Raw genomic sequence first — 25198 nt, 5'->3', positions numbered from 1 at the left:
TGGCTTCAAAAGCACTGTTTACTTTTTGCGGCTTCCACAAGGACTGGGACATTATGTTAGATATTTTTAAATTACTTAATTTAGCAGTGCAATGTGCACTCTTCTGCTTTAAAAAAATGAACTAAAGAACACATTTTTAAACAATTTGTTATGATGTTTCATTATTGTGTATACATGAAAAATTAAGGGTCTGAATAAAATATTCACCTCAATGCTTCACATGAGTGATAGAATCTTGTAGGGGATTTTAAATCAAAATGTATTATTAAGAGCAAAGAATAATTTAGGCCAATAATATAGTTTATATTCAATATATGGTCAACCCTACATCAATGAATACATGTGGACATAAGTACTATTGTTATATTTAACCCCTTTGCTGCGAGGCCTTTTCCCCTCCTGTGCTGAGCCTTTTTTTGGCTATTTGGGGCAGTTCGCGCTTATGCCCTCATAACTTTTTGTTCACATAAGTTACCCACGCCAAATTTGTGTCCTTTTTTCCAACATCCTAGGGATTCTAGAAGTACCCAGACTTTGTGGGTTCCCCTAAAGGAGACCAAGAAATTAGCCAAACTACAGTGAAAATTTCATTTTTTTTTTTTTTTAATTGAAAAAAGGGCTGCAGAAGGAAGCTCCTGGTTTTTTTCCCTGAAAATGGCATCAACAAAGGGTTTGCGGTGGTAAGATCACCATCTTGCCAGCTTTCAGGAACAGAACAAAATACAGAGAAAACACAAAGGGGTAGTAAGGGTGAAAGGCGCCGCACATCTGAACAGTAAAACAATGGTATTAAGAAGGGTATCAACGTGAAAGCAGGGTCTGGTGCAAATTGGCCCAGTGCCTTACTACCCGGTAGGCACAAAGAAGGGTATCAAAGTACCCAAAGACAAATTTAAACAAGATGGCCACAGCACACAGAGTATATAGTCCAATAGTGTGACAGGGATAGGTATCCCAGATAGTATGTTGTTGAAGTGAAAAGTAGACTGGAGTCCCAGGTCTTGTTTTGCAGATGTTGTCTTTATTTGTAGATGCTAGAGACCATTGTGTCATCAACGAGATACAGCCAACACGTGTTTCGTCACACAAGTGACTTTATCAAGGATGGGCCAAACCGGCCAGAATGGTACGTGACAAAGGTAAGTAGCGAGGGAGCCCCCTGATCCGTTAGCTGGGCTCCAGAAGGTAAATTGTAACTTTTAGGAGTGGACCTATCGGTAGTGTGCCTTGGTAAGGAGATGGACACGTAAGAGAGAGCAGTAGTGGTAGGCCTTGATAAGCCTGTGGTCAAAAACCTGAAAGCTGGAGGATTGTGGCACCAAGAAGTCGGAACGTAGTGACTACCTCGCTACTAGGGATACCTATCCCTGTCAAACTATTGGACTATATACTCTGTGTGCTGTGGCCATCTTGTTTAAGCTTTCAGGAACAGGCAGACTTGAATTAGAAAACCCCATTTTTCAACACAATTTTGACATTTTACTGGGACATACCCCATTTTTACTATTTTTTGTGCTTTCAGCCTCCTTCCAGTTAATGACCAAAATGGGTGAGAAACCAATGCTGGATCCCAGAAAGCCAAACATTTCTGAGAAGTAGACAACATTCCGAATTCAGCAAGGGGTCATTTGTGTAGATCCTTCAAGTGTTTCCTACAGAAAATAACAGCTGAAATAAAAGAATATTGAAATTGAGGTGAAAAAAAAACAGCCATTTTTCTCCACGTTTTACTCTGTAACTTTTTCCTGCGATGTCAGATTTTTGAAAGCAATATACCGTTACGTCAGCTGGACTCTTCTGGTTGCGGGGATATATAGGGCTTGTAGGTTCATCAAGAACCCTAGGTACCCAGAGCCAATAAATGAGCTGCACCTTGCAATGGGTTTTCATTCTATACCGGGTATACAGCAATTCATTTGCTGAAATATAAAAAGTGAAAAATAGGTATCAAGAAAACGTTTGTATTTTCAAAATGGCCACAAGATAAGGTGTTGAGAAGCAGCGGTTATTTGCACATCTCTGAATTCCGGGGGGTACCCATATTAGCATGTGAATTACAGAGCATTTCTCAAATAGACGTTTTTTTTACACACTGTCTTACATTTGGAAGGCAAAAATGTAGAGAAAGACAAGGGGCAATAACACTTGTTTTGCTATTCTGTGTTCCCCCATGTCTCCCGATAAAAATGGTGCCTCACTTGCGTGGGTAGGCCTAGCGCCGGCGACAGAAACTGCCCCAAAACACAAAGTGGACACATCACATTTTCACAAAGAAAACAGAGCTGTTTTTTGCAAAGTGGCTAGCTGTGGATTTTGGCCTCTAGCTCAGCCGGCACCTAGGGAAACCTAGCAAACCTGCACAGTTTTGAACACTAGACACCTAGGGGAATCCAAGATGGGGTGACTTGTCGGGCTCTGACCTGATTCTGTTACCCAGAATCCTTTGCAAACCTCAAAATTTGGCCCCAAAAAAACACTTTTTCTCTCTCATTTCAGTGATAGAAAGTTCTGGAATCAGAGAAGAGCCACAAATGTCCTTCCACCCAGCATTCCCCTAAGTCTCCCGATAAAAATGGTGCCTCACTTGTGAGGGTAGGCCTAGCGCCTAGGACAGGAAAAGCCCCAAAACACAACGTGGACAAATCACATTTTCACAAAGAAAACAGAGCTGTTTTTAGCAAAGTGCCTACCTGTGGATTTTGGCCTCTAGCTCAGCACCTAGGGAAACCTAGCAAATCTGCGCAGTTTTGAAAACTAGACACTTAGGGGAATCCAAGATGAGGTGACTTGTTGGGCTCTGACCAGGTTCTGTTAACCAGAATCCTTTGCAAACCTCAAAATTTGGCCAAAAAAACACTTTTTCTCTCATTTCGGTGACAGAAAGTTCTGGAATCAGAGAAGAGCCACAAATTTACTTCCACCCAGCATTCCCCTAAGTCTCCCGATAAAAATGGTGCCTCACTTGTGGGGGTAGGCCTAGCGCCTGCAACAGGAAAAGCCCCTAAACACAACGTGGACACATCACATTTTCACAAAGAAAACAGAGCTGTTTTTTGCAAAGTGCCTAGCTGTGGATTTTGGCCTCTAGCTCAGGCGGCAACTAGGGAAACCTAGCAAACCTGTGCAGTATTGAAAACTAGATACCTAGGGGAATCCAAGATTGGGTGACTTGTGGGGCTCTGACCAGGTTCTGTTACCCAGAATCCTTTGCAAACTTCAAAATTTGGCAAAAAAAACACTTTTTCCCTTTCATTTCGGTGACAGAAAGTTCTGGAATCTGAGAGGAGCCATAAATTTCCTTCCACCCAGCATTCCCCCAAGTCTCCCGATAAAAATGGTACCTCACTTTTGTGGGTGAGCCTACTCCCTGCGAAAAGAAATGCCCCCAAAAAACACTATCTGGACACATCAAAATTATCAAATACAAAACTAGCTGTTTTTGCAAGGGGAGGAGGGTACCTGTGTTTTTGGCCCTGGGCTCAACAGCCTTCTAGGGAAACCTACCAAACCCAGACATTTCTGAAAACTAGACCCATGAGGGAGCCCAGTGAGGTGTAACTTGGGTGGATCCCCCAATTTTTTCTTACCCAGAATCCTCGGCAAACCTCAAATGTAGCTAAAAAAAATAATCAAATTTTTCCCACATTTCTGTGTGGGATCACCGCACTGGGACAAATTTCATACCACCCAATGTTCCCCTCAGTCTCCCGGTAAAACTTATACCTCATTTGTGTAGGTGGGCCAAGTGCTTGTGAAAGGGAAGAGCCAAAAACATGTCGATATTGAGGGGAAACAAAGGGGGTCCAAAAGGGCAGTTTGCAAAAAAAACATTTTTAGGCTGACAAGTGCAGCAGAATTTTTATCGGTATAGATGAGACAATGCTGGGTGGTAGGAATTTTGTGGATTCCTGCAGATTCTGGAAGGTTCCATCACAAAAACGTGGGAAAAATTTGTGATTTCCAGCAAAGTTGGATGTTTGCAGGGCATTGTGGGTACAAAAATGGTGCGGGTGCATGTGAAACACCACCCTGGAATCACCCAGATGTTTAGTTTACAGATGTGTCTAGGTCTTGTGGATTTTTCTACATGGCAGCATCCCAAAGTCCATAAAGTGCAGCCCTCACCATTCCAAGAGAGACGATTTTGTGAGTTAGCCAAGCTCTCATGGCCCAAATGTAAAACCAAAACCCAAAATAATCAAATGTCTTCTTGCTTGCTGTGGGATAAGATGTTTTAGAGTGCGGGGAGAGCTGAACGACTGTTACCCCCTTCAGTTGGGGTGGGGGCATAACCAGGGCCATACTGGTTGGTAGCCACCACCGCAATATACAGGGAGTGCAGAATTATTAGGCAAATGAGTATTTTGACCACATCATCCTCTTTATGCATGTTGTCTTACTCCAAGCTGTATAGGCTCGAAAGCCTACTACCAATTAAGCATATTAGGTGATGTGCATCTCTGTAATGAGAAGGGGTGTGGTCTAATGACATCAACACCCTATATCAGGTGTGCATAATTATTAGGCAACTTCCTTTCCTTTGGCAAAATGGGTCAAAAGAAGGACTTGACAGGCTCAGAAAAGTCAAAAATAGTGAGATATCTTGCAGAGGGATGCAGCACTCTTAAAATTGCAAAGCTTCTGAAGCGTGATCATCGAACAATCAAGCGTTTCATTCAAAATAGTCAACAGGGTCGCAAGAAGCGTGTGGAAAAACCAAGGCGCAAAATAACTGCCCATGAACTGAGAAAAGTCAAGCGTGCAGCTGCCACGATGCCACTTGCCACCAGTTTGGCCATATTTCAGAGCTGCAACATTACTGGAGTGCCCAAAAGCACAAGGTGTGCAATACTCAGAGACATGGCCAAGGTAAGAAAGGCTGAAAGACGACCACCACTGAACAAGACACACAAGCTGAAACATCAAGACTGGGCCGAGAAATATCTCAAGACTGATTTTTCTAAGGTTTTATGGCCTGATGAAATGAGAGTGAGTCTTGATGGGCCAGATGGATGGGCCCGTGGCTGGATTGGTAAAGGGCAGAGAGCTTCAGTCCGACTCAGACGCCAGCAAGGTGGAGGTGGAGTACTGGTTTGGGCTGGTATCATCAAAGATGAGCTTGTGGGGCCTTTTCGGGTTGAGGATGGAGTCAAGCTCAACTCCCAGTCCTACTGCCAGTTCCTGGAAGACACCTTCTTCAAGCAGTGGTACAGGAAGAAGTCTGCATCCTTCAAGAAAAACATGATTTTCATGCAGGACAATGCTCCATCACACGCGTCCAAGTACTCCACAGCGTGGCTGGCAAGAAAGGGTATAAAAGAAGGAAATCTAATGACATGGCCTCCTTGTTCACCTGATCTGAACCCCATTGAGAACCTGTGGTCCATCATCAAATGTGAGATTTACAAGGAGGGAAAACAGTACACCTCTCTGAACAGTGTCTGGGAGGCTGTGGTTGCTGCTGCACGCAATGTTGATGGTGAACAGATCAAAACACTGACAGAATCCATGGATGGCAGGCTTTTGAGTGTCCTTGCAAAGAAAGGTGGCTATATTGGTCACTGATTTGTTTTTGTTTTGTTTTTGAATGTCAGAAATGTATATTTGTGAATGTTGAGATGTTATATCGGTTTCACTGGTAATGATAAATAATTGAAATGGGTATATATTTTTTTTTGTTAAGTTGCCTAATAATTATGCACAGTGATAGTCACCTGCACACACAGATATCCCCCTAACATAGCTAAAACTAAAAACAAACTAAAAACTACTTCCAAAAATATTCAGTTTTGATATTAATGAGTTTTTTGGGTTCATTGAGAACATGGTTGTTGTTCAATAATAAAATTAATCCTCAAAAATACAACTTGCCTAATAATTCTGCACTCCCTGTATATATATATATTTTTAATTCCCTGGCATCTAGTAGACTTTCTGCCCCCCTGGGGTGTGGATCAGGGGTAATTGCCCCATCTGCCCACTGGTGGGCAGAACAACTTTGGCCCCATTTATTTGGGGTGGGGGTATGGCCATACCCCCACCCTCTTATTTTGGAGGGAAAAAAAACTTCCCTGGTCTCTGGTGGGCTTTGTGCCCCCTTTGGGGGCAAATGGGCCTTCCAAAAATAGGCCCATCTTCCCCCAAGGGGGGCAGATATGGCCAAGAGTAATATGCCCCCATGGGGAGTGACCCTTACCCAAGGGGCTGCCCCCCTAAATAAAACACATGTATACACACACACCAATCCCTGGTGCCTAAGTGGTTTCTGCCACCCTTGGGGGCATTTCGGCCTAACAAAAATTGGCCTATCTGCCCCAAAGGGGGGCAGAAATGATCTAAATACAATTTGCCCCCAGGGGAGCGACCCTTGCCTAAGGGGTCGCTCCCCTTCTGTGAATTTGGCGTAAAAAAAAAATCCCTGGTGTCTAGTGGTTTCTGCGCCCCTTGGGGGCAGACTGGCCTCATAAAAATAGGCCGATCTGCCCCCAAGGGGGGCAGAAATGGCCTAAATATAATTTGGCCCCTAGGGAGCGACCCTTGCCTAAGGGGTCGCTTCCCAACTCCAACAAAAAATAACAAAAAAACCACAAAAAAAAAAAAAAAAAAAAAAAGGATCCCTGGCGCCTAGTGGATTCTGCGCCCCCTGGGGGCAGATCGGCCTAACAATAGGCCAATCTGCCCATGAAGGGGGGGGGGGGGGGGTGGAGCAGAAAAGGCCTTGCAAAACATTGCCCCCCTGGGGAGTGACCCTTGCCCAAGGGGTCACTACCCTTATGCCAATTTCCTTTTCAGAATAAATCCCTGGTGTCTAGTGGGCATTTCAAAAGCCGGATCGCTTTACAATCCGGCTTTTGAACTGCTCTGAGAGACTTTAAAGGGAAAGAAATTCCATTCCTTCCCTTTGAAGCCTCTCAGGGCCCCATCACATGATCGGAAGAGAAATGCTAAGCATTTCTCTTCCGATCGCGCTGGAAGCTGAGTTTCCAGCGCGATGGGGAAGTGGCCTCTGATGAGGTCAACGTGCAAATGCGAGCTGATGTCATCAGACGTCACTGGGGGGGGTCAGGGGGTGGAAGGGGAAGGGCTTCCCCTTCCAGCCCTGCCAATTAAGCCCACAGAGGGAGCGCTAGCGCTCCCTCTGAGCTCAGTGCCCAGGACGTAATGGTTATGCCTTCGGCACATGAGCACTGTGCCGTGGGACGTAACCATTACGTCCGCGGCACAGAAAGGGTTAAATCCCTTTTTTCTCTCCATATGGTTTATCAATACATTTCTCATTGGAGTATCATGTAGGGAAAACTATTACATAATGACAGTGGTATACAACATGTAGGTTCCCAGTGCTGCTGTGTGTTTTGTGCTACTCTATACTCTTCAGATTAATACATATTTCATTCATGTAATGCTAAGATAAACAATTAATACTCTGTGCATATCACGTCAGCACCCTGATACAAGCTGCATCCAAAACAGACATTCTCTATGTTGTGTTATTATATTAGTCAGGAATTTATATGGCTTTAATTTTAACTTCAGCAATGCAAATTACTGTGGTGTCATCAAGTTTAAGGACTGGTGACATTATACTGTAGGATGACTGTCATATGATGTCACTTCTTGTGATGCCATTATCCTCAATGATGTGTGGTCATTTATGCTAACTCTGGCATTTTGGTGAATCAACACCCACGTGTAAATCAAGGGCTTGTAGACTACCTACGGAACTGACAAAAATTGGGCCCGCAATGGCCCACCCGAATGCATCCTTGGTCCACACAGATAAAAATTATTTGAACCAGGCCTGAAATGAGTGCTTATAGTGTGCATTTTTTGTACAATCTTGAGGCAATAGGTCTGGGCATTTAACAGGTCGCAGACAGGTTTTGGCATTGGGGAACTAGTGATATAACCTGGAGCCCATTAATAATTTAGGAAATCAGGCTCCCATAGCACAGATCATCTTAAGCTGTTCAGCCCTGGCCACCTCATTCACAGCTGACACTCGACAATCACGGTAATGCAGAGACAATGCCATTCCTGCACTCACCTCTGGTCAGTGGAGAGGCCCTCTCACCGAGGAGCAACAAGAGGAGCAATCAAACTGATTCAGTCGAAGGCTACACAGTAAATATTGATTTGTTAAATGACATCGGGGGCTGCAGCATAGTTTTCCATGTACATGGAATAATTTAGGAATCCAACAATAGTGTGTAGACCACAGAACTTGTGACTCTCAATCCAATTCTTAGTTCACGCACACTTTCTTCACTTTCTTGCATTCTGGTATTTGTAGCCCCGAATTTGTCTTATAAACATGACAGCAAGTGCAAAGGAAAACAAACATTGGCAAAACCAATTGATCTATTGGGTCTGTCATGTTTTTTTAGCCATATTGCACAGCAGCACGGCTAAAATGCAGTCAACGATGGCTGTGTTTTTTTTTTTTTTTTTTTTTTTTTTTAAACTTTCAACTAGTATGCATGGCATCTGCACTGCTGTACAACAGAGCTAAAAAAAACTTTGAGAAACTCAATAAATCTCGTATAGGTGAGATTTATTGGTTTTGCCAATGCTCGTTGGGAACAGTTAGCAAAATAGTAATTTGTTGTTCAAAAAAATTGTGAAGATGGTCCCTTCATAATAAGAGCCTATTTAAAATGTGTATTTAAGGAAAGTATAAAACGTATGTATGTAAATGAAACAGTAAAACGGGTCCCCTTATTAGGTAATTAGCAGTAAGAAGTCACGTCTGTTAACCCAAAAAGGGAGCCACAATTAAATTAGCTTTTTTTTAATGTACTGACTTGTCACCAATGCACAAAAACCCAAATCCCAATGTAACAGATATTGGGGTCTACCTGAGTATATATACCAGGCACCAGTACTTAGAGATTTTCTCTGACCAGTGCTGGAAAGTAAGGGAACCACGCCAGATCCTGATTCCGGCAGCTATTTCTGGGCCAGATCGGGACCCAGCCGACCCAGGACAATATGCTGATTTTGTCCTGATGTTTTTTTCCAAAACCAGGACATAATTCAATAGCACCCACACTCTGGCTGCATTCTGTTCAGTACAGCAACCTGCAGGCAGTGAGGAGGCTTTCTTGTTGTCAATTCCAGTCGGGCACACACAAACAACTGATTTAGAGGGCTATCTGCCTTTCTTTGGTTGATGGGAGCTATCTGGAACCTAACACCTAGATGTAAAATCAATGGCAGGAAACTAAGGCACATAGTTTATCACTGCACAAGAGACGTGCATGCACAGTAAGAATGCAAAGTGTATCTGTGACTAGGAATAATTACAAACTTTTGATTTCATTGGCACCCATTAATTTGTTTAGTTCTTTTATATTTACTCATTCCAGTATAGCATGTCATAGCACTTTACATCACACAAAAAGACACAATAAATCATATGTGTGTAAATCAATATACAGGATATGTTACATAAGACAATGAGGGTTATAAGTTGTGGGAACCACATATTATCCATACGTACATTATATGTTAAGAGTGAACGGTTGGGAGAAACACAAAGTCAGGATACAAAATGCAACAGAGTGATTGGGTGATGTCTATTCTATCAAGGCTTTATTGATTTCCAAAGGAGCCCTTTCGTGTACTAGAGTAACAACAGATTGAGGGGAAAAAACAATAAGGATCTAAACCCATGACTTACAGTTTGCAAGCAGCTCCTTGATGCCAATAAACAGATCACTGTACTATATTAGGACTGCGACATATGAACTTCAAGTAACAAAATGATCTATCTTACATAAAATAAAAATGTGTGATCTGCATGTTACCCAATGTTCTTTGCAGCTGCCAGCACTGCACAGACATAGCCCGTTGTCCTAGTCCTTATCGTGGGGGTGAAGCTTCTATCAAATTGCATGGTAAACATAACGCGTCTTGTAGTTTCCCTTTTCACATTATAAGCAGGGACTGGCTCGCCTCGCCTGGTTCTGCAATTACCTGAAAGGAGCTGCCAGCTTAACCTCACTACTACTCTACAAACCGAGATAACTAAGCTGCCTAGGCACTCTGTGCCTTTTCCTACATTGTTCAGGGAATGTTGCCGCGAGTATATTGTGTGAGGTTAGGTTTAGCAGCCACTGCACCTCGGGCTTGTGATTGAACTTTACGAAGACCCGCCCGCGGTCCGTGTCGTAGCTCCGACCCTGGCTGATGCAGCCGCCACCTTCGTAAGATGTGGCTTTCAGCAAAGACGTCCCCAGCGCTTCTTTCAGCTGCGACTCCATATCTGAGGGACCCTAGTTTAAAGTCAGCTGAGGGGGTGTGGGCTAGTTAATACTCGCACCTGGACCTGACAAATGTGCAGCCATCTTGAAATGTTCTTGGCCAGGCCTTCTACAACGCTGTGTAGTAATTCCATTTTAGCACTGTTCTCGTTAGTGTATTGTAATATTATTTATATGGCGCTTAATACTCGAGAATGTAAAAAAGTGAAACATTACGTCAACGATAGTAAAATAGGCTCTCTCAAAAAGGGCCATTATTAAAATGTGACCACAATGCAATTAAACCATGTATGTGTTGTATGTCTTCTCTTAATATGCCGTCTTGCTGAAATACGAATAGTTTCACTTTAAAGATGTCCGCGGTGTGTTTAAGAGTTGCTGAATTTCCATTGCATTAATTGAAAACACTAACCATGTCGCACTTGTATGCCTGTGCTCATGTGAGGATAATATTTTCCCGATGAAGAACGAGCGTGCTCATATTTTGCTAGGGTTCTTTGAGAGTATAAAGTGCTACGAAAACAGACGATACTTTCGTCAACATCACATTAGACTAGACGAGTATGATGCTACCTTATACGCTCGCTAAAATGGCGATTGCACTCTACATTAATTGTGTAATAGTATAATAAGCCGAAATATTAAACGTATGTAATTATTTCTAAAATACACTCATTTTCGTACCCTCTGTCGATGTTTCTCTGTACATGTGAACGTATTACAAATATTCTAAGATGGCCTCATCGCTTCTCCCGGTCTGGAACGGGCCTCTTTGCGCTGTCTTTTGGAGAACTCTTACTGGCTAAACCGAGGCGCGCAGGTTGTCAGGGTAATACGACTTCCACCTCATTAACTGCCTAATTTCTTGCATGGAGAAGCGGAACACTTGCTCAAGTGGTTGATACAGAGTTACGGGTACCGGGAAGGGCCGAACGCAGCAAGAGTACCAGTGGTGGAGCCAGGTCAGCGCCTTCTTTTGGTGAGCGTAGGAAACGAGCTGTTCCTAAACTGCTGTAAGGCTATAAAGAGGATAGGGTCCACAGTAGTTCTTCGTAAGAAAAAATGCCTTTTCTCTTGGCCCGAATGCATTAACCCTCACCCCGGGGGGAGGGATTTCTGCAACCGAAGTTTCAGTTAATTATGTATAATCACATGCATATAGAGTTCCTTGTACATGCAAATGGAGTTGTCATTGTAGCCGTATTATATGTTTTCTTTGCGGTTATTTGCACGGGTTATGTTTGGGGCAGACATAGGTAAGCGAGACTACGAAAACCATCATTTTGCCTCTAGTACAGTAAATTGCGGGTATTATTATTATTATTTTTTTTACAATGAATTTAAATTGAACATCTTCACAGGGTGTAGATTACGCGAATGTTTCGATTTCTGGCTCTCTGTATTGGGTGACTCATCCTCTAACCAGTCAACCAACGAGGTAGACGATTGTATGAATGAAAGAAATATTTCTAAAGTGGATGGTTACTCCACAAAGTGTCCTGGAGCTAAACCTGCCATAGCCGCCCCACTAGTGAGATGAGAAAATGTGCGTTATAAGGCCCTTTCTGTCTGAATATCAATTCTTGAGAAATAACCCGAATTGACAGCGGGAGCTGATTCCATTCGTTGCTGACGAGAACCGAAAAAGAGCGCCCAGTATTCCTAACCCGGCAGAATCTCGGTAACACGTTAAGCAGCGCCGATGCAGATCGAATAGTTCTAGTGGGTTGATAATGTCAATCCTGTCAATTAGATACTGCAAGTTGCTTTTATAATAGTAGTCCCGATGAGTAAGAGGCTTGAAAAGAGTAATTCTCTTGATAATGAGCCCGTAGAAGATGTGAGGCAGCCTCTCTCTTGGGAACTCAGAAGATCACGCGGGCAACTATATTATGTTAATACTTGGATTTTCCTGTTCCAACTCTCTAGTAAGCTTAGGTATAAGATCTGTTAGCTCCCCTAGTCCTTAGTAAGTAAACTTACAGGGGGACAGACGCGTATAGGTTGATGAACCTTTTGGATCGCATGGAGTGTCCTAGTCAAGCGGTAACCAATGGATCTTCTATATACATAGCAATCAACATGAAACATCAAGGAAAAGTCCTATCTAATAAGAAAGTACCATCTCTCTCAAAAAGTATAATTGTTTTTATTCCCTATTAGTTACAATTCTAATGAAAAACCTTTATTCGACTTTGTTAGTCAAACTTTATTAGCATCATAAGCAAACTATTCACCAAGAATTATTGATAAGAAAAAACGAGCATACACATAAGTCATCAAATCCTTTAACATTATGAATAATTCAGCAATGCAAGTCAGTCTGTCAGCTGTCACTGTTAAATCATCCTTGTCAGCCTACCTTACTCAAATTAGCATCAGCATGTGGGTCTTCATGCAAAAACAATTTAGACAAAAATCATTAATTTGGAAAAATCTATCTATAGAGAGAAAAACATTTTAAAACAGCGCAGTTGGTACCTAGAAGAAAAGGCACACGTTAGACAGTCACATTGTTATAGCTACCTATGCAAGATAGACCAGCAACAAGTCAGTCTTCGTCTCCAGGTCATCAGCAAGTATCAGGCTCACAGAGAGTAAGCCCAATTATCAGCACTTCGGACAGCATCTCCTGACGTCATCAACTTTTGCCTCTCTGCTCTTGGCATGACTTTTTATTAGGGTCTCTCAGTCCGTCCCACAAATTGCTAATTGGTCAACCTCATCAGGGGTTATGATTCCAACCTATAGTTTTTATTTACCATTTGTTTGCGTCGGTTCAAGCATCAAGTTCCATTAATATGATTGGTCCTTCTGTCGATGAGAACATCATCTGGCTCTTCAATTAACTAAATTGTTGCCCACAGTCTTTTAGTCAGTGCTTCTATTGTTCAAGTCCTGGGAAAGTACGTTTAGCCTACTCTACACATAATTGCATCAATTTGTTTTCATCATCTCCAGTCCTCTGGTACATTTGCAGAAATTTCTAGCAGAGCCCGTCTGAACTCTGTGCAGTTCAAGGTCCTTTTCTCCAGTTCCAGTCCTTGGTAGCTCATTGTGTCTCCACGTTTAAGCAAGCAAGGCCCAGCGCCGACCAGGCCTCTAGTTCGGCTAAGTTAAGAATATGAAATATAAAACATAGGCTATACATTCAAATATGGCATATTAATACATAATTTTATTATTTTTCATTATTTTAGCATTGTTAATACACATGGTGACAACTCCCTGTAGGCACATTTTACTCCTACATGTTATTTTCAATTATTAGTTTCTTTTATCAATATTTCTCATTTAGTATGTATTCGCAAATCATTAGAAATTTCTCGTATTAGCATATCTGCTCCAAGAGATCCAACCATAATTAAGTTCAGAAGATGTTATGAGTGCATGGACAACCGTCCTTCGATCCTGAGGAAGTATTTCGAGAAACTTTCTGATTGAGCAGAGTAAGGCAAAGCAGGTTCCAGCCAAAGACATAAACTGAAGCTGGAGAGAAAGCTTGTCCTCAAGCTTTACTCAAGGTACTTAGTGACTGAAGTAGGTGCAGGGAAAGGAGGGATTGCCCCTTGGCCAGTATTTATTCAGTGTTCGTTAACTTACCCAAACAGGATAATCTCACTTTTTATCGACATTAAGTTGCAGATGTTTTTCTACGCAGCCAGTGAACGATATCCTTCAGGCAGGAGTTTAAGGTCGTAGCCATGTCTGTGGTGGCGGTGTCAAAATTAAGGAACAACTGAGTGCCATTGGCAGCCCATAGAATTCAATCAGTTTAGCAAAAAGGTGTCTTGTCCATATTGAATAATGTAGTGAGTTTCTTCTAAGATTAGAGCCCTGTGGCACCCCAATAGCTAGCCTCTTGCTGTACGAAGTATGGGGAGCATGCCATATCTCCGGCTCTCTCCCTTCCAAGAAGGATTTAAGCCAACGCTAAGCAGTGCTTCCAATACCTAACTCCATCATGCATTGTAACAAGAAGAAATGAGCACAGCATTAAATGCTGCTGACAGATCAAGCAGGACAGTCAGCACTTTCACCTTCATCCAGGGTAAATTTAATCACTTCCGCTACCATGAGAAGGGCCCTCTATACTGCGAATAAACACCTGACTGGGTACAATGAAGAAGATTATTCTGCACATAAGTGGATAAGTGCATGTTAATCGAATTTTCCAGCATTTTAGCTAAGGCGGAAAGCAGGGAAATAGGGCGAAAGTTAAATAAGATAGAGGAGCGAAATTACTTTAACCCTCTTTCACCAGTTGAGGACTACTGCTCATTCTAACAAGCTGTTAAAGAGCTGATTGAGGATGAGGGCTATGGTCTCTGCAGAGGAAACATTATGCAGGAGGACAAGAGTCTCTAGTTGATTTACATGCAAAAGGGACTGCTGTCTTTGAGCCAAGGAGGTAGGTGCCAACTTAGTCGAGGATCAGGACAAAGCGTGTGCTGTGGAATGCTCAACATCTGGTAAAGAGGAGACTGGGGTAGGCAATGTTGAGAAAAAACTCTCATGAATCTTAAAGGTCTTGTCCTAAAATAATAAAAATAAAGACAGCTTCAAGCGCAATTTCTTGGATACAGGAATTATGGGATTGCAGTTTCCGGTTAAATGAAGATTTGTCATTTTAAAAACCTCCCTGGAAGCGTTCTCAGCCTCTCCAATATGGTATGAGTAAAAGGAATGTTGGCCGATTTTATACTGTTCCTTATTGGCTGCACTATATTTCAGTCAATACTCAAGCTCTAGTTGTTTGCCCTGCTTCTTTACATCCAAGAGATCATGAATAAAGCAAGGTGTGGAGGGGACCTCTGTGCTTCCCGGTATTTATTTTTTTTACCAACGGTGCGGGGGTCAAGATAGCTATGGCCTCCTATATCGTGTGGATCACATCAACATCTGTAGTTCTGTGAATGCACTTCATCTGTGCAGATATTCTCCAAGTGCACATCATTGCTTGCAGACTTCTTACTGTGACATATATTCTTCAGAACTTTCTCGGACACCTTGACTTTTGCAGATTCTTCTAATGAACATTACTCCACAATATCCCATTCCTAGGGCACATCTCACCTTATCATAGCTGTACCTTATCATAGTTGAAGCACACGTTTGAGGGAGCTCTACCCCATGCCAATGCCTCGGGTGCATCACCTTTGCAGAGCACTCTGCTCCTGACATTTTACCTATACGGATAACCTCACCGTTCTAAGCCCTCTCGCAGGACCATTCCCTTAACGATAATAAGGTACAGATATTATAAGGTGAGATACACATATATCAACCCTCTAGACATCTCTCCCAGGGCACATTACACTTATGCAGATCTCTTTCACAGGTCACATGGTAGTCTGAAGGTGAGGAGACAGTGCTAGCAGGTATTGATCCATGATGAGGATGTTGTCCAGATAAACGATCATCCGTAATCCCCTCCCCCTGGAGGTGCTCCGCCACCGGTTTAAGGACCTTTGTGAAGCACCAAGGGAAAGCGGAAAGACAGAAAGGAAGAGTGGTGAACTCGTAAATCTGTCTGTGCCACAGAAACTGGAGCAACCGACGATGTGGAGGGAAGATCGGGATTGTCAGGGATTTGAGGTCCTGGCTCACAAGCTAATCGTTTGACCTGAGAACGTTCCAAGGTTCTGGAGGAGGTGGATCCCTTCCATTTTGAAATGCAGGAAGATCAACCATTCATTAAATTCCCTGAGATTTATCACAGGGTGTTGACCCCCGTCTTGTTCATCCACCAGGAAGAGGTTTCTGAGGAAACCAGAAGGATGACGGACTGAAGGCATTATGGCCCCTTTGGAAAGGATGTTCCTGATCTCTTAATTAAGAAGATCGACTTGCACCGCTGAGAAAACTAAGGGGGTTGGGGAGTTACTGAAGAGGTGACCTTCAGAACTCTATGTAGAAACTCTGCACCATCTGCATTACCCAGGCATCGGAGGTCATTATCTTCATTTGTGTACGAGTAGTGTCAGATGACCTCCCAAACAAACATGAGAAAGAAGAGGAACAGTCACCTTTGGAATTGAAGGAGTTGCTGCCTCCTTTTGGCGCTCCTCCAGAATCCTTGTGGCTTGGTTGGCCTCTCGTGGAGTAGAAGTTGCCAAATTTGGAGCTGTCCTGCCCTTGCTCACTCACTCACTACCGTAGCTAAAAGATTTCCACTCCAAGAACAAAAATCTGCACATGTGCAAATCAGCAATAATTCTTGATTTACAGTTAAGACAAACAGCCTTTATTTAGAAGTTCAGAGAACGGAAAGGAAATGGAGAAGAAACTGCTGCACCTCAGTTAAGGAGGTGTTCCACTCTAATGATCTCACATGAAGCAAAAAAATAAAGCTGTTGAAATGTCCTTCTCTGAAAGGATTTCTAATTTCACCAACCTTTCTAAAGAACTATTTTGCATTGTATCTGAATTTAAATACCCCAGCCATAAAATTTGAAATTCCAAGATTTCGAGTCCTTTGTGACCAAATTAACTTTTTTCAGAGAAGGTTTCTATTATCTATGATTGCATAATGATCTAATTCCTATGCCTGCTTTGCCATTTAAATGTATTTTGCAGACAGAGAGCTGTCTAGTCTCCTTCACGCAAATTACAGAAGAGGAGTTCTTGCAGACTATGGCCAACTGTCATACTTCAGGTCCCTCCAAACGTTCCTGTTCCAGCAAAGCTTCTCAAGTCACTCCTTTTACCTGCAAGTGATGTTGTTCTAACTGCCTTTAATAGCTCCTTAAACATGGCATTTGTTCATGTCTCTGGAAGGGAGCCATAGTTGGACTCTGATAAAGAAGCCAGCCTGTGAGTTTGCGATATGTGCCGCCTTTGACCCATCTTGTTGCTCCCTTACATTCACAGATGTCCTGATAAAGCAGCCCTTTGTCAGTGTGAGGACTTTGCAGAATCTAATGACCTAGAGGACTGGAAATAAGGGGGCTTATGTAGACTAGCTGCTGGTCCTATCCGCCCACAGCGGTTTTTGCCAGTTCGTTGGTAAAGGAGAAACTGCTTGTCCTCTTAAACTTGTTGCAGGCATTTGATGCCATTGACCCCAGCATCCTGCTTAAGACCATGGAAGGAAGTGGTTATGATCAGCATGGTCCTGAATTTTATCTTTCATTTCTGTGAAATCAGATCTACAGACAGATGCAGGCAGCCATTTTGCCATTGTGAACCCTGTAATTTGCAAAGTCACATGGTCTCTGACCCCAGAATGGCCGTTAGGTTTATATTAGCACAATTTTATGAGTTAGAAAAGCTTTTCTGACTTGTAAAATGGGTTTTATGACTCATGCTGCATCTCAATTGGGAAGAAAAATGAAAGATGCACCGCTTCTGAGCTGCAATTCGGACACCTCAAGGCAGGTGGTAACTGATCCACACAGTAGAAGGTGTCATTTTTCCCATTGGGAATTATGGTGGTTGACCTTTGGGGAACTAGGCATTGTAGGATACTACTGCATTCTTTCTTACAAAGTTTTCTCAAACGGAAACATTGTTTAAAACTTTTGAAGCAGCACTGGTTCCCTTAAAGGAAATGGGCTGTGTAGTAACTTACACATGGCCTGTGTCCTTTCAATCTTCTTTTATTCAAATTAAGTAATTGCAACCTCCAGCTAGCTGACAGCAAACAAACGTCCAGCCCTCGGAACTCCTAGTGGCTTGCCCACTATATTATATCGTAGGTAGGAACATTCCTACACATCCTTCCCCCACACAATAATGTAAAATAAACATATACACATACATTTCTAAAGTATTACTACTTGTACAATTATGAATAGATAAAACATGCATAAACATTCTACAGATGAAATACTTATAAAATCGTATTTCTTTCTCACTCATTAGGTCTAATCACTTTGCGTAGGCTACCAAAGCTCCACCCCTTCCCATCTTCCAACACAACTATATTTTTCTTTAGTCCTATTACTCTCTGAGGTTGAGAGTTTATACTTTCCGATTTTTTTAATAATTTTTTTTACAAATCCTGCCTTTGTCACCACCCAGTCTCCACAAAACATTTTCTGTAATCATACTCTTGTTCACTTATTTTCTGTTTCTCTTTCACTTTTTGTTTTATATGGTCCTTCTATCAACCCACACTTGTTTCCTAATTTGAAATGGGTGTTTTGAGATAAGGAATGGCGCTCACTAATATCACACCCAAGTGTCTTGTCCTGGAAGGGAAGAGAAGCACCCCACTTCCCCACAATTCCGAAAAGCTTATACAAAAAATGTCCAGGGAACTCGTATATAGAATAAAGTCCAAATCCAACTTTCTTAAATGGCAAAGTTTCTTGTATTTATTATATAACTCTTCTTCAATGTTATCCAAGTCAGCCCAGCCAACACGAGTTTCGTCATGTGATAAATCCTCGCTTTGACTTCATCAAGGCTGTAAGTAACAAAATTAAATGACCATAAGATGTAGCTGAATTGTACACGTCTACAAAATATGTGAGTGTGCTCCCCAGTGCTCACATAATATTTCCCACAATCATCACTATTGTGTATCCTCAATTAGTAGAACAAAATAACAATAAACAGATGAAATGAAAAGAAGAAAAAAGAGAAAAAGACAAAATGGTGGGTAGTAAATTGTATCATTGATATCATGCACTCAATTGAATTAAATAAACACCGAAAGTCAAGATAAATAAGTACTAGCCATCCACGTGCTGCATCCACAAATGTATGGCACCCACCTCACCAACTTATGGTCATTCATTTTGTTACTTACAGCCTTGATGAACTCAAAGCGAGGATTGATCGCATGACGAAACACATGTTGGCTGGGCTGACTTGGTTAACATTGAAGAAGAGTTATATAATAAATACAAGAAAATTTGCCATTTAAGAAAGTTGGATTTGGACTTTATTCTATATACGAGTGCCCTGGACATTTTTTCTTTGGCCACACTTGTTTCTTATCCTGTAACCACATTGGTGATTGTTTTTGGTGGCAGGTTCTCTTCCCTTGAGAGCAATAAATAGTAACACTCCTGTCAAGGAATGTGGAGTAATCCTGTGGTCTCAAATCATTTTGTCTAACTCATCCTTCCAAAATAGTCCATTCGCTATTGAAAGCAGAATGTTTTCCATTATGATACGAGCCACTCTCTCCACTAAGTCATTTGCCTGTGGCCTAAATAGTGCTACTTTCTCATGTCTGATTCCCAACTGTCTCAAATTCACCATTATTGATGAAGTAAATTGTACTCCCATTATTTGTAGTAATCACTCTAGGAATTCCTTCTTCCATGTACACCTATTTTAGAAACTTCACAATACACTATGCTTACATGTTCCATACTCTTCACAACAAACCACTTACTATGGTAGTCAGCAATGACAACCAAGAATCAATCACGTCTCCCAAGTCTTTACACAGGACCAATAAAATCCATTGCCAAATGTTACCATTGTTTCTCAGGCAATTTCTTACACACACATAAGTGGTTCCCTACTTATCTTACTTTTATCACTATTACCGCATGCACTGCAGTCTCTCACCTTTTTTCTTCTACATCTTTATCCATTCCTGTCAACCAGGAAAACTGCTGCAACCTCCTTTCAGTCATACTTCTTCCCAGATTTCCCTCATGACTCATCTTAGTCGATCTTGCCCTCAGGTTTCGTGGCAGAACAATGCAACTACATCTTAATACCTTAGACCCACAAATACTCAATTCATCCTTGACCACACTATATGCTTTCATGCCTCCACTTTCTCCAGCCTCCTGGTTCCAAACACCACTTATATTACACTTTAATTCTCCATAGGCTGCATGCTCTGCCACAGCTTGTTGGCAATCATCTTCTGTCAATACAAATTCACCCACACCTCAGATACTCACCATTTCCAGTTCTTTTTCTTTTTCAGTATATAGACTATCATCCAGCAGCATTTGGGACAGGCAATCTACCACAACATGTTTCTTTCCTTTGACATAATGTATTACAGAATTGAAATCTATCACTGATAATAACCATCTAGTTATTCTTGGTGTCATACCACCTTCTAATCCTTTTCCACATTTAAATATGTGGAGCAGTGGTTTCTGATCAGTTCTGACAGTAAAGGGTATACCCTACAAGCAGTACCTAAAATGATTTATCCCCCAACAACAAACCAATGCCTCCTTCTTTATGGCAGAATAAATTGTTCTGTCCCCTACGCACAAATCCTATTACCCTTTGTTGTGATGTAGTTAGTTAGTGTAGTATTATTTATCACAATAGTATAGTATTATTTTATTACATATTTATAGTGGTATATTAATGCAAATATGTGTTAGAGTAAACAATGTATAGGAATGGTATTTCCCTTGTACCCTTTCCGCCTGTGTTATATTTTGGGTTGATCGGAATGTTGGGAAGGAGGGGAAGAGTAGACTGTGAGGGGACGTGAACGGTTGGAGAGAAGACCTGTGAAGAGAATAGGCAGTTGAAGCATTGGAGATGGAATAAAGTCTCACCTGAAATCTCTTCAGACTTCGTCTTTATATCACTGGTGACGAGTTGGTGTGTGAGGGGACATCGCCATCTCCACCCCTCTTTTCGTTAGTCTTCATTTGCTGTCTGGAGGCCTTGTGAGTCAGAATTTTGTCGTTACACATGTTAGGAAAATTATTTTGATTCTCAGTCCGACTGACAGTTGTTACAGAAGCGTGCGTGATGTTATCTTTTCATTAATCTTCAATTGCTGTCTGGAGGCTTCGTGAATGAGAATTTCTTCGTTATACGTTTGAGGAAATTATGTTCTTCTCTCAATCCGGCTGACAGATATTACAAAAGTGTGCTCTCTATATGCTGTGAACAGCAAGCAGTGTGAACTCCGTCTGACACTTCAGTTTGCCTATTGTTTGCTTGCTTTCATTTTTATTGGAAGTGTTCTGAGGTAAATTTTCCGAGAGTGCGCGCATTCCACTCTATTTACAATCGCAACTGAATTTAATAGGATACGCGTTTGCCTAAACTCAACAGCAGGTGGCAGGCTCGCACGGATTTCAATATCAGCATGTAAGCATATTTTGATAACTGCAGGACGAACGTTTTTGAACTGGTTCTGAGGAAAATTCTTTAAGTCTGTCAGTGCAGCACGCGCCGGTACGCGCGTCGCTGAGAGGACATTCAACTCTATTTTAACCGCAATTGAAGTTTACTAAACATACGCATTAGCCTAAATTCAACAGCAGGTGGCAAGAACCGGAGAACGAACGTTTTAAACCAGCTCTGAAAAGAATTCTTCGATTTCAATTTTAGCATTTTTTAACTGGATAAAGATCGCTTTTAAAAATTGGCTCTGAAAAGAATTCTTCAGAAACTAGAGTCTGTCAAGGTGGCACGCACCGTACACATTCTGTAACTAATGTCACTGAGCTCAGAGACAACGGCAATTTCGGCTTATAGTAATTTCGCAGTGAACGCAGATTTTAGTGACTCAAGAGTTCTGATTGAATAGGACCTGAGAAACACACAGGAAAGCAGGAACTCTCTGGTAATAAGCACATACAAAGCCTGTTAAGCACGCTGACAGGCACAGCTTTCCATGTTTATAATTAACAATTCAATGCCAGTCTTCACAATTACACATATTCAAGCACATATTTATAACAGATTACTGAGTCTATTGATTTATTACTTTTAACTTAATTTAGGATTTTCCAGTGTACCTTCTTTTCTCTACAACGTGACTTTTCTCTTACAAATACAGTTAATTGTGTATTGATTTGTACAGTTAATTTCAAGTTAAACTTGATTGTACCAATAAGTAATTCTTGCAAAATGGCAGCTGCAGGCATGTCTCAACCAGTACCTTTTTTGAATGAAATGGGGGAACCGAATGTGCCATGGAAAGAATGGATAAAAATACTTGAATCATATTTAATTGCTATTGGGGGGGATAAATTCAATCCAATTAGGAAACAGCATATCCTTTTAAATAATTTGGGTACCCATGAAAGAAAAATATATGAATCCCTTTCGGAACCCCATATCCCTGAAGGGCAAGTGCAAGATGAGTATGTCACCACGTATGTAAAGCTTGAAAACCAGTTTGGAGATAGAATTAATGTAGTTCTTGAACGCCATAAGTTTTTTTTTCTTGCGTCCAAGGGAAACAAGAGAATGTTGTCAGTTACATTGCTGCATTAAGAGGACTAAGTTTATTATGTAATTTTGGTTTTTTAAATGACTCCCTCATTCGAGATCAATTAGTTTGGTGCACGAATAACATTAAGATACAGGAGAAATTACTCCAAAGACAACCTGATTTACAAGAAGCAATTGAGATAGCAAAATCTATTGAGCACACGGCCATTTGCCTGCAGGAAATCAGGTCCTCTTCTGCTATCGAGCAGGTAAATGAGATTACAGATAACACACCTAGTGAGAATGTCCTTAAGGTGAAAACTAGTGATAAGCTTACACACAAACAAACTAACAACCGAAATGGGCTATTGTGTTTCCGTTGTGGGAGTATTAATCATTTAGCCAATTCGTCCTTTTGCCAAGCAAAATTGGCAGTTTGCAGGAAGTGTAACAAAAGAGGCCACTTTGCTAGGGTATGTAAGAACTCAACCAAGGTAGAGTCCAATAATAAGAAGTGGGAGGATAACTCCCAAACTATTAAAAAGATTGTGCTTCAGTCGAAGGTAAAGATGCTGCTCTTTCGCAATATCCTGAATGCACTATATCGGTTAATAACAAAAACATAAGGGTCTTTGCTGATTCGTGTTAACCGTTCACCATAGTAAATGCTGATGATTTCAAGTATGTGACGAATGACAGTGAGATTGAGTTAACTAAACCGGATGTCAACCCTAAGGGTTACAATAAGGATCCTATTCTCCTCAGGGGCATGTTCAAAGCAATCATTTCTTTTAAGGGTCGCTCTACAGTCGGGAAAATTTACGTGGGAGAGGAAGGGTCTAGTTTACTAGGATGGCAACATCAAAGGGAACTTGGAATAAAGTTAGATCCTAATGATCCCGAACAAGTTTTAGTTGTAGACACCTCTACTGCTGATGATCAAATTTTTCAGGAATTTCCTGAAATTTTTCGTGAAGAATTAGGCCTTCTTAAAAATTTTCAGCACAAAATTAAACTGAAACCTAATTCTAAACCTATAGTTCACAAAACCAGACCTATTCCTCATCTATTGAAAGATGCAGTCAAAAAAGAACTTGAAAGACTGCAGTCTTTAGAAATTATCCAACCTATTGAATGCTCAGAGTGGCTAGCCTCCATAGTCATAGCTAAGAAAAACAATTGCAATGACATTAGTTTATGTGTGGACCTTAGAGATTTGAACAGGAACATCTGGGTAGAAAGGCATCCCCTTTTGAGAATTAATGAATTGTTAAGCACAATGGGCGAAGCTGGTTACTTTTCGGTACTCGATCTGTCGAGTGCATATCACCAGGTACAATTGCATCCTGAATCCAAAATGCTTACTGCTTTTACCACTCCTTTCGGCTCATTTATGTTTAATAGGATGCCCTTTGGGCTGGCCTCAGCAGCAGCAGTATTTCAAAAAATCATGCAACACATTATTGGGGATGCTAAATGCACACTCTGTTTCCAAGACGACATCCTAGTTTATGGAGCTAATGAGGAAGAGCACAAGAATAATCTGATGAATGTGTTGAATAAGTTGAAAGCAGCAGGTCTTACTTTGAAGAAAGACAAATGTCGTATAGGAGTTAATTCTGTAGAGTATTTAGGCCACATCATTTCAAAGGATGGATTCAAACCCAAGTCTTCATTGGTGGATGCAGTGATAAAGGCGGAAGCTCCCAAAAATAAAGATGAATTAAGATCTTTTCTGGGACTAGCTGAGTTTATGGCAAAGTACGTGAAGAATTTTTCTTTGATATCATTTAGTCTCAGAGAGTTACTCAAAAGTCATGTTCCATACGACTGGTCTGAACACCATGAAAATGCTTTCAAAGAAATTAAATTAGCCATATCTAATGCTCCTTGCCTATGCACTTTTGACCATAAAAGGAAAACAATCCTCACCACGGATGCTAGCAAACGGGGATTAGGTGCTACTTTGTCTCAGATTGTGGATGGCAATGAAAGGATTGTAGCTTTTGCGTCCAGGGCTTTGAGTAAAGCAGAAACTAACTACTCTGTCATAGAGAGGGAGGCTTTAGCGTGTTATTGGGCCATCAAACATTTTACATTTTTCTTATGGGGCATTCAATTTGACTTGAGAACTGATCACAAACCATTGATCTATATTTTCTCGTCCAAAGGATTTCCCAACAGCACACCTAGAATTGCTCGATGGATTTTAGGTTTAGAAATTTTTTATTTTAAAATGGAATACCTCCCCGGCAACAAAAATACAGCTGCTGATTTCTTATCCAGAGTCCCATTAGACATTAAAGAGGACTTTGAAGTTGAAGAATTCCCTGTTATGATGATCAACATTCCTTCAATCAGCAGGGAGGAATGGATATTGGCGTCAGAACTGAACGAGTCATTAACATTACTTAGGACCAAGGCAAAGGATGGGTGGCCAATGTCAAAGAAGAATGTTGAGGAAATCATCAGCAATTACTGGGAGGTGAGGCACGAAATCAATGAGCATAATAATCTAATATTCAGGAATGACAAAATTATTCCACCACAAGATTTGAGACTCAAGATCATTAAGTTAGCTCATGAAGGTAATTTAGGTAGAAGCCTTACCAAAGCTAGATTGAGGGAAAGGTTTTGGTTTCCCAACATGGATGCTATGGTTGAGCGTGAAGTTAAAACTTACTCAATTTGTGCACTTAGTGACAAAAGTAAAATAGTTCACAAAATCCCGATTTCTCCTGTCGAAGTAACTGATAAACCCTGGGCTAAAGTAGCCTTTGATATTATCGGCCCTATCAATCTTCCAGGAGTTAGTAAAAGAT

The 25198-nt window shown here is 41.4% G+C and overlaps 2 protein-coding genes across 4 annotated transcripts in view; one reads left to right on the top strand and one right to left on the bottom strand.

Annotated features, from left to right (window-relative positions):
• LOC138246110 (ketosamine-3-kinase-like) overlaps positions 1-11082 on the bottom strand; it is a 161754-nt gene extending 150672 nt beyond the window's left edge. The window contains exon 1 of one of the 3 annotated variants that reach the window (XM_069200354.1): positions 10950-11082. Coding sequence is in view for 1 of the 3 variants with exons in the window: in XM_069200353.1 (XP_069056454.1) it covers positions 10125-10265 (141 nt within the window). In the remaining 2 variants the exon portion in view is untranslated. Of the gene's footprint in view, positions 1-9809; positions 10044-10124; positions 10286-10949 lie in introns of those variants that run through there. The other 2 variants (XM_069200353.1, XM_069200355.1) reach the window with 2 other exon arrangements.
• Positions 11083-11118: 36 nt separating this feature from the next.
• The window catches only part of TBCD (tubulin folding cofactor D), a 1666801-nt gene continuing 1652721 nt past the window's right edge, over positions 11119-25198 (top strand). The window contains exon 1 of the mRNA XM_069200356.1: positions 11119-11244. The gene's annotated coding sequence lies outside the window, so the exon portion shown is untranslated. The remainder of the gene's footprint in view (positions 11245-25198) is intronic.

This window comes from Pleurodeles waltl, chromosome 7 (genome assembly GCF_031143425.1).
Source record: "Pleurodeles waltl isolate 20211129_DDA chromosome 7, aPleWal1.hap1.20221129, whole genome shotgun sequence".
NCBI classification, from domain to species: domain Eukaryota; kingdom Metazoa; phylum Chordata; class Amphibia; order Caudata; family Salamandridae; genus Pleurodeles; species Pleurodeles waltl.
Note: the sequence above shows the minus strand (reverse complement) of the source record. Positions and strands in the feature narration are given on the sequence as shown.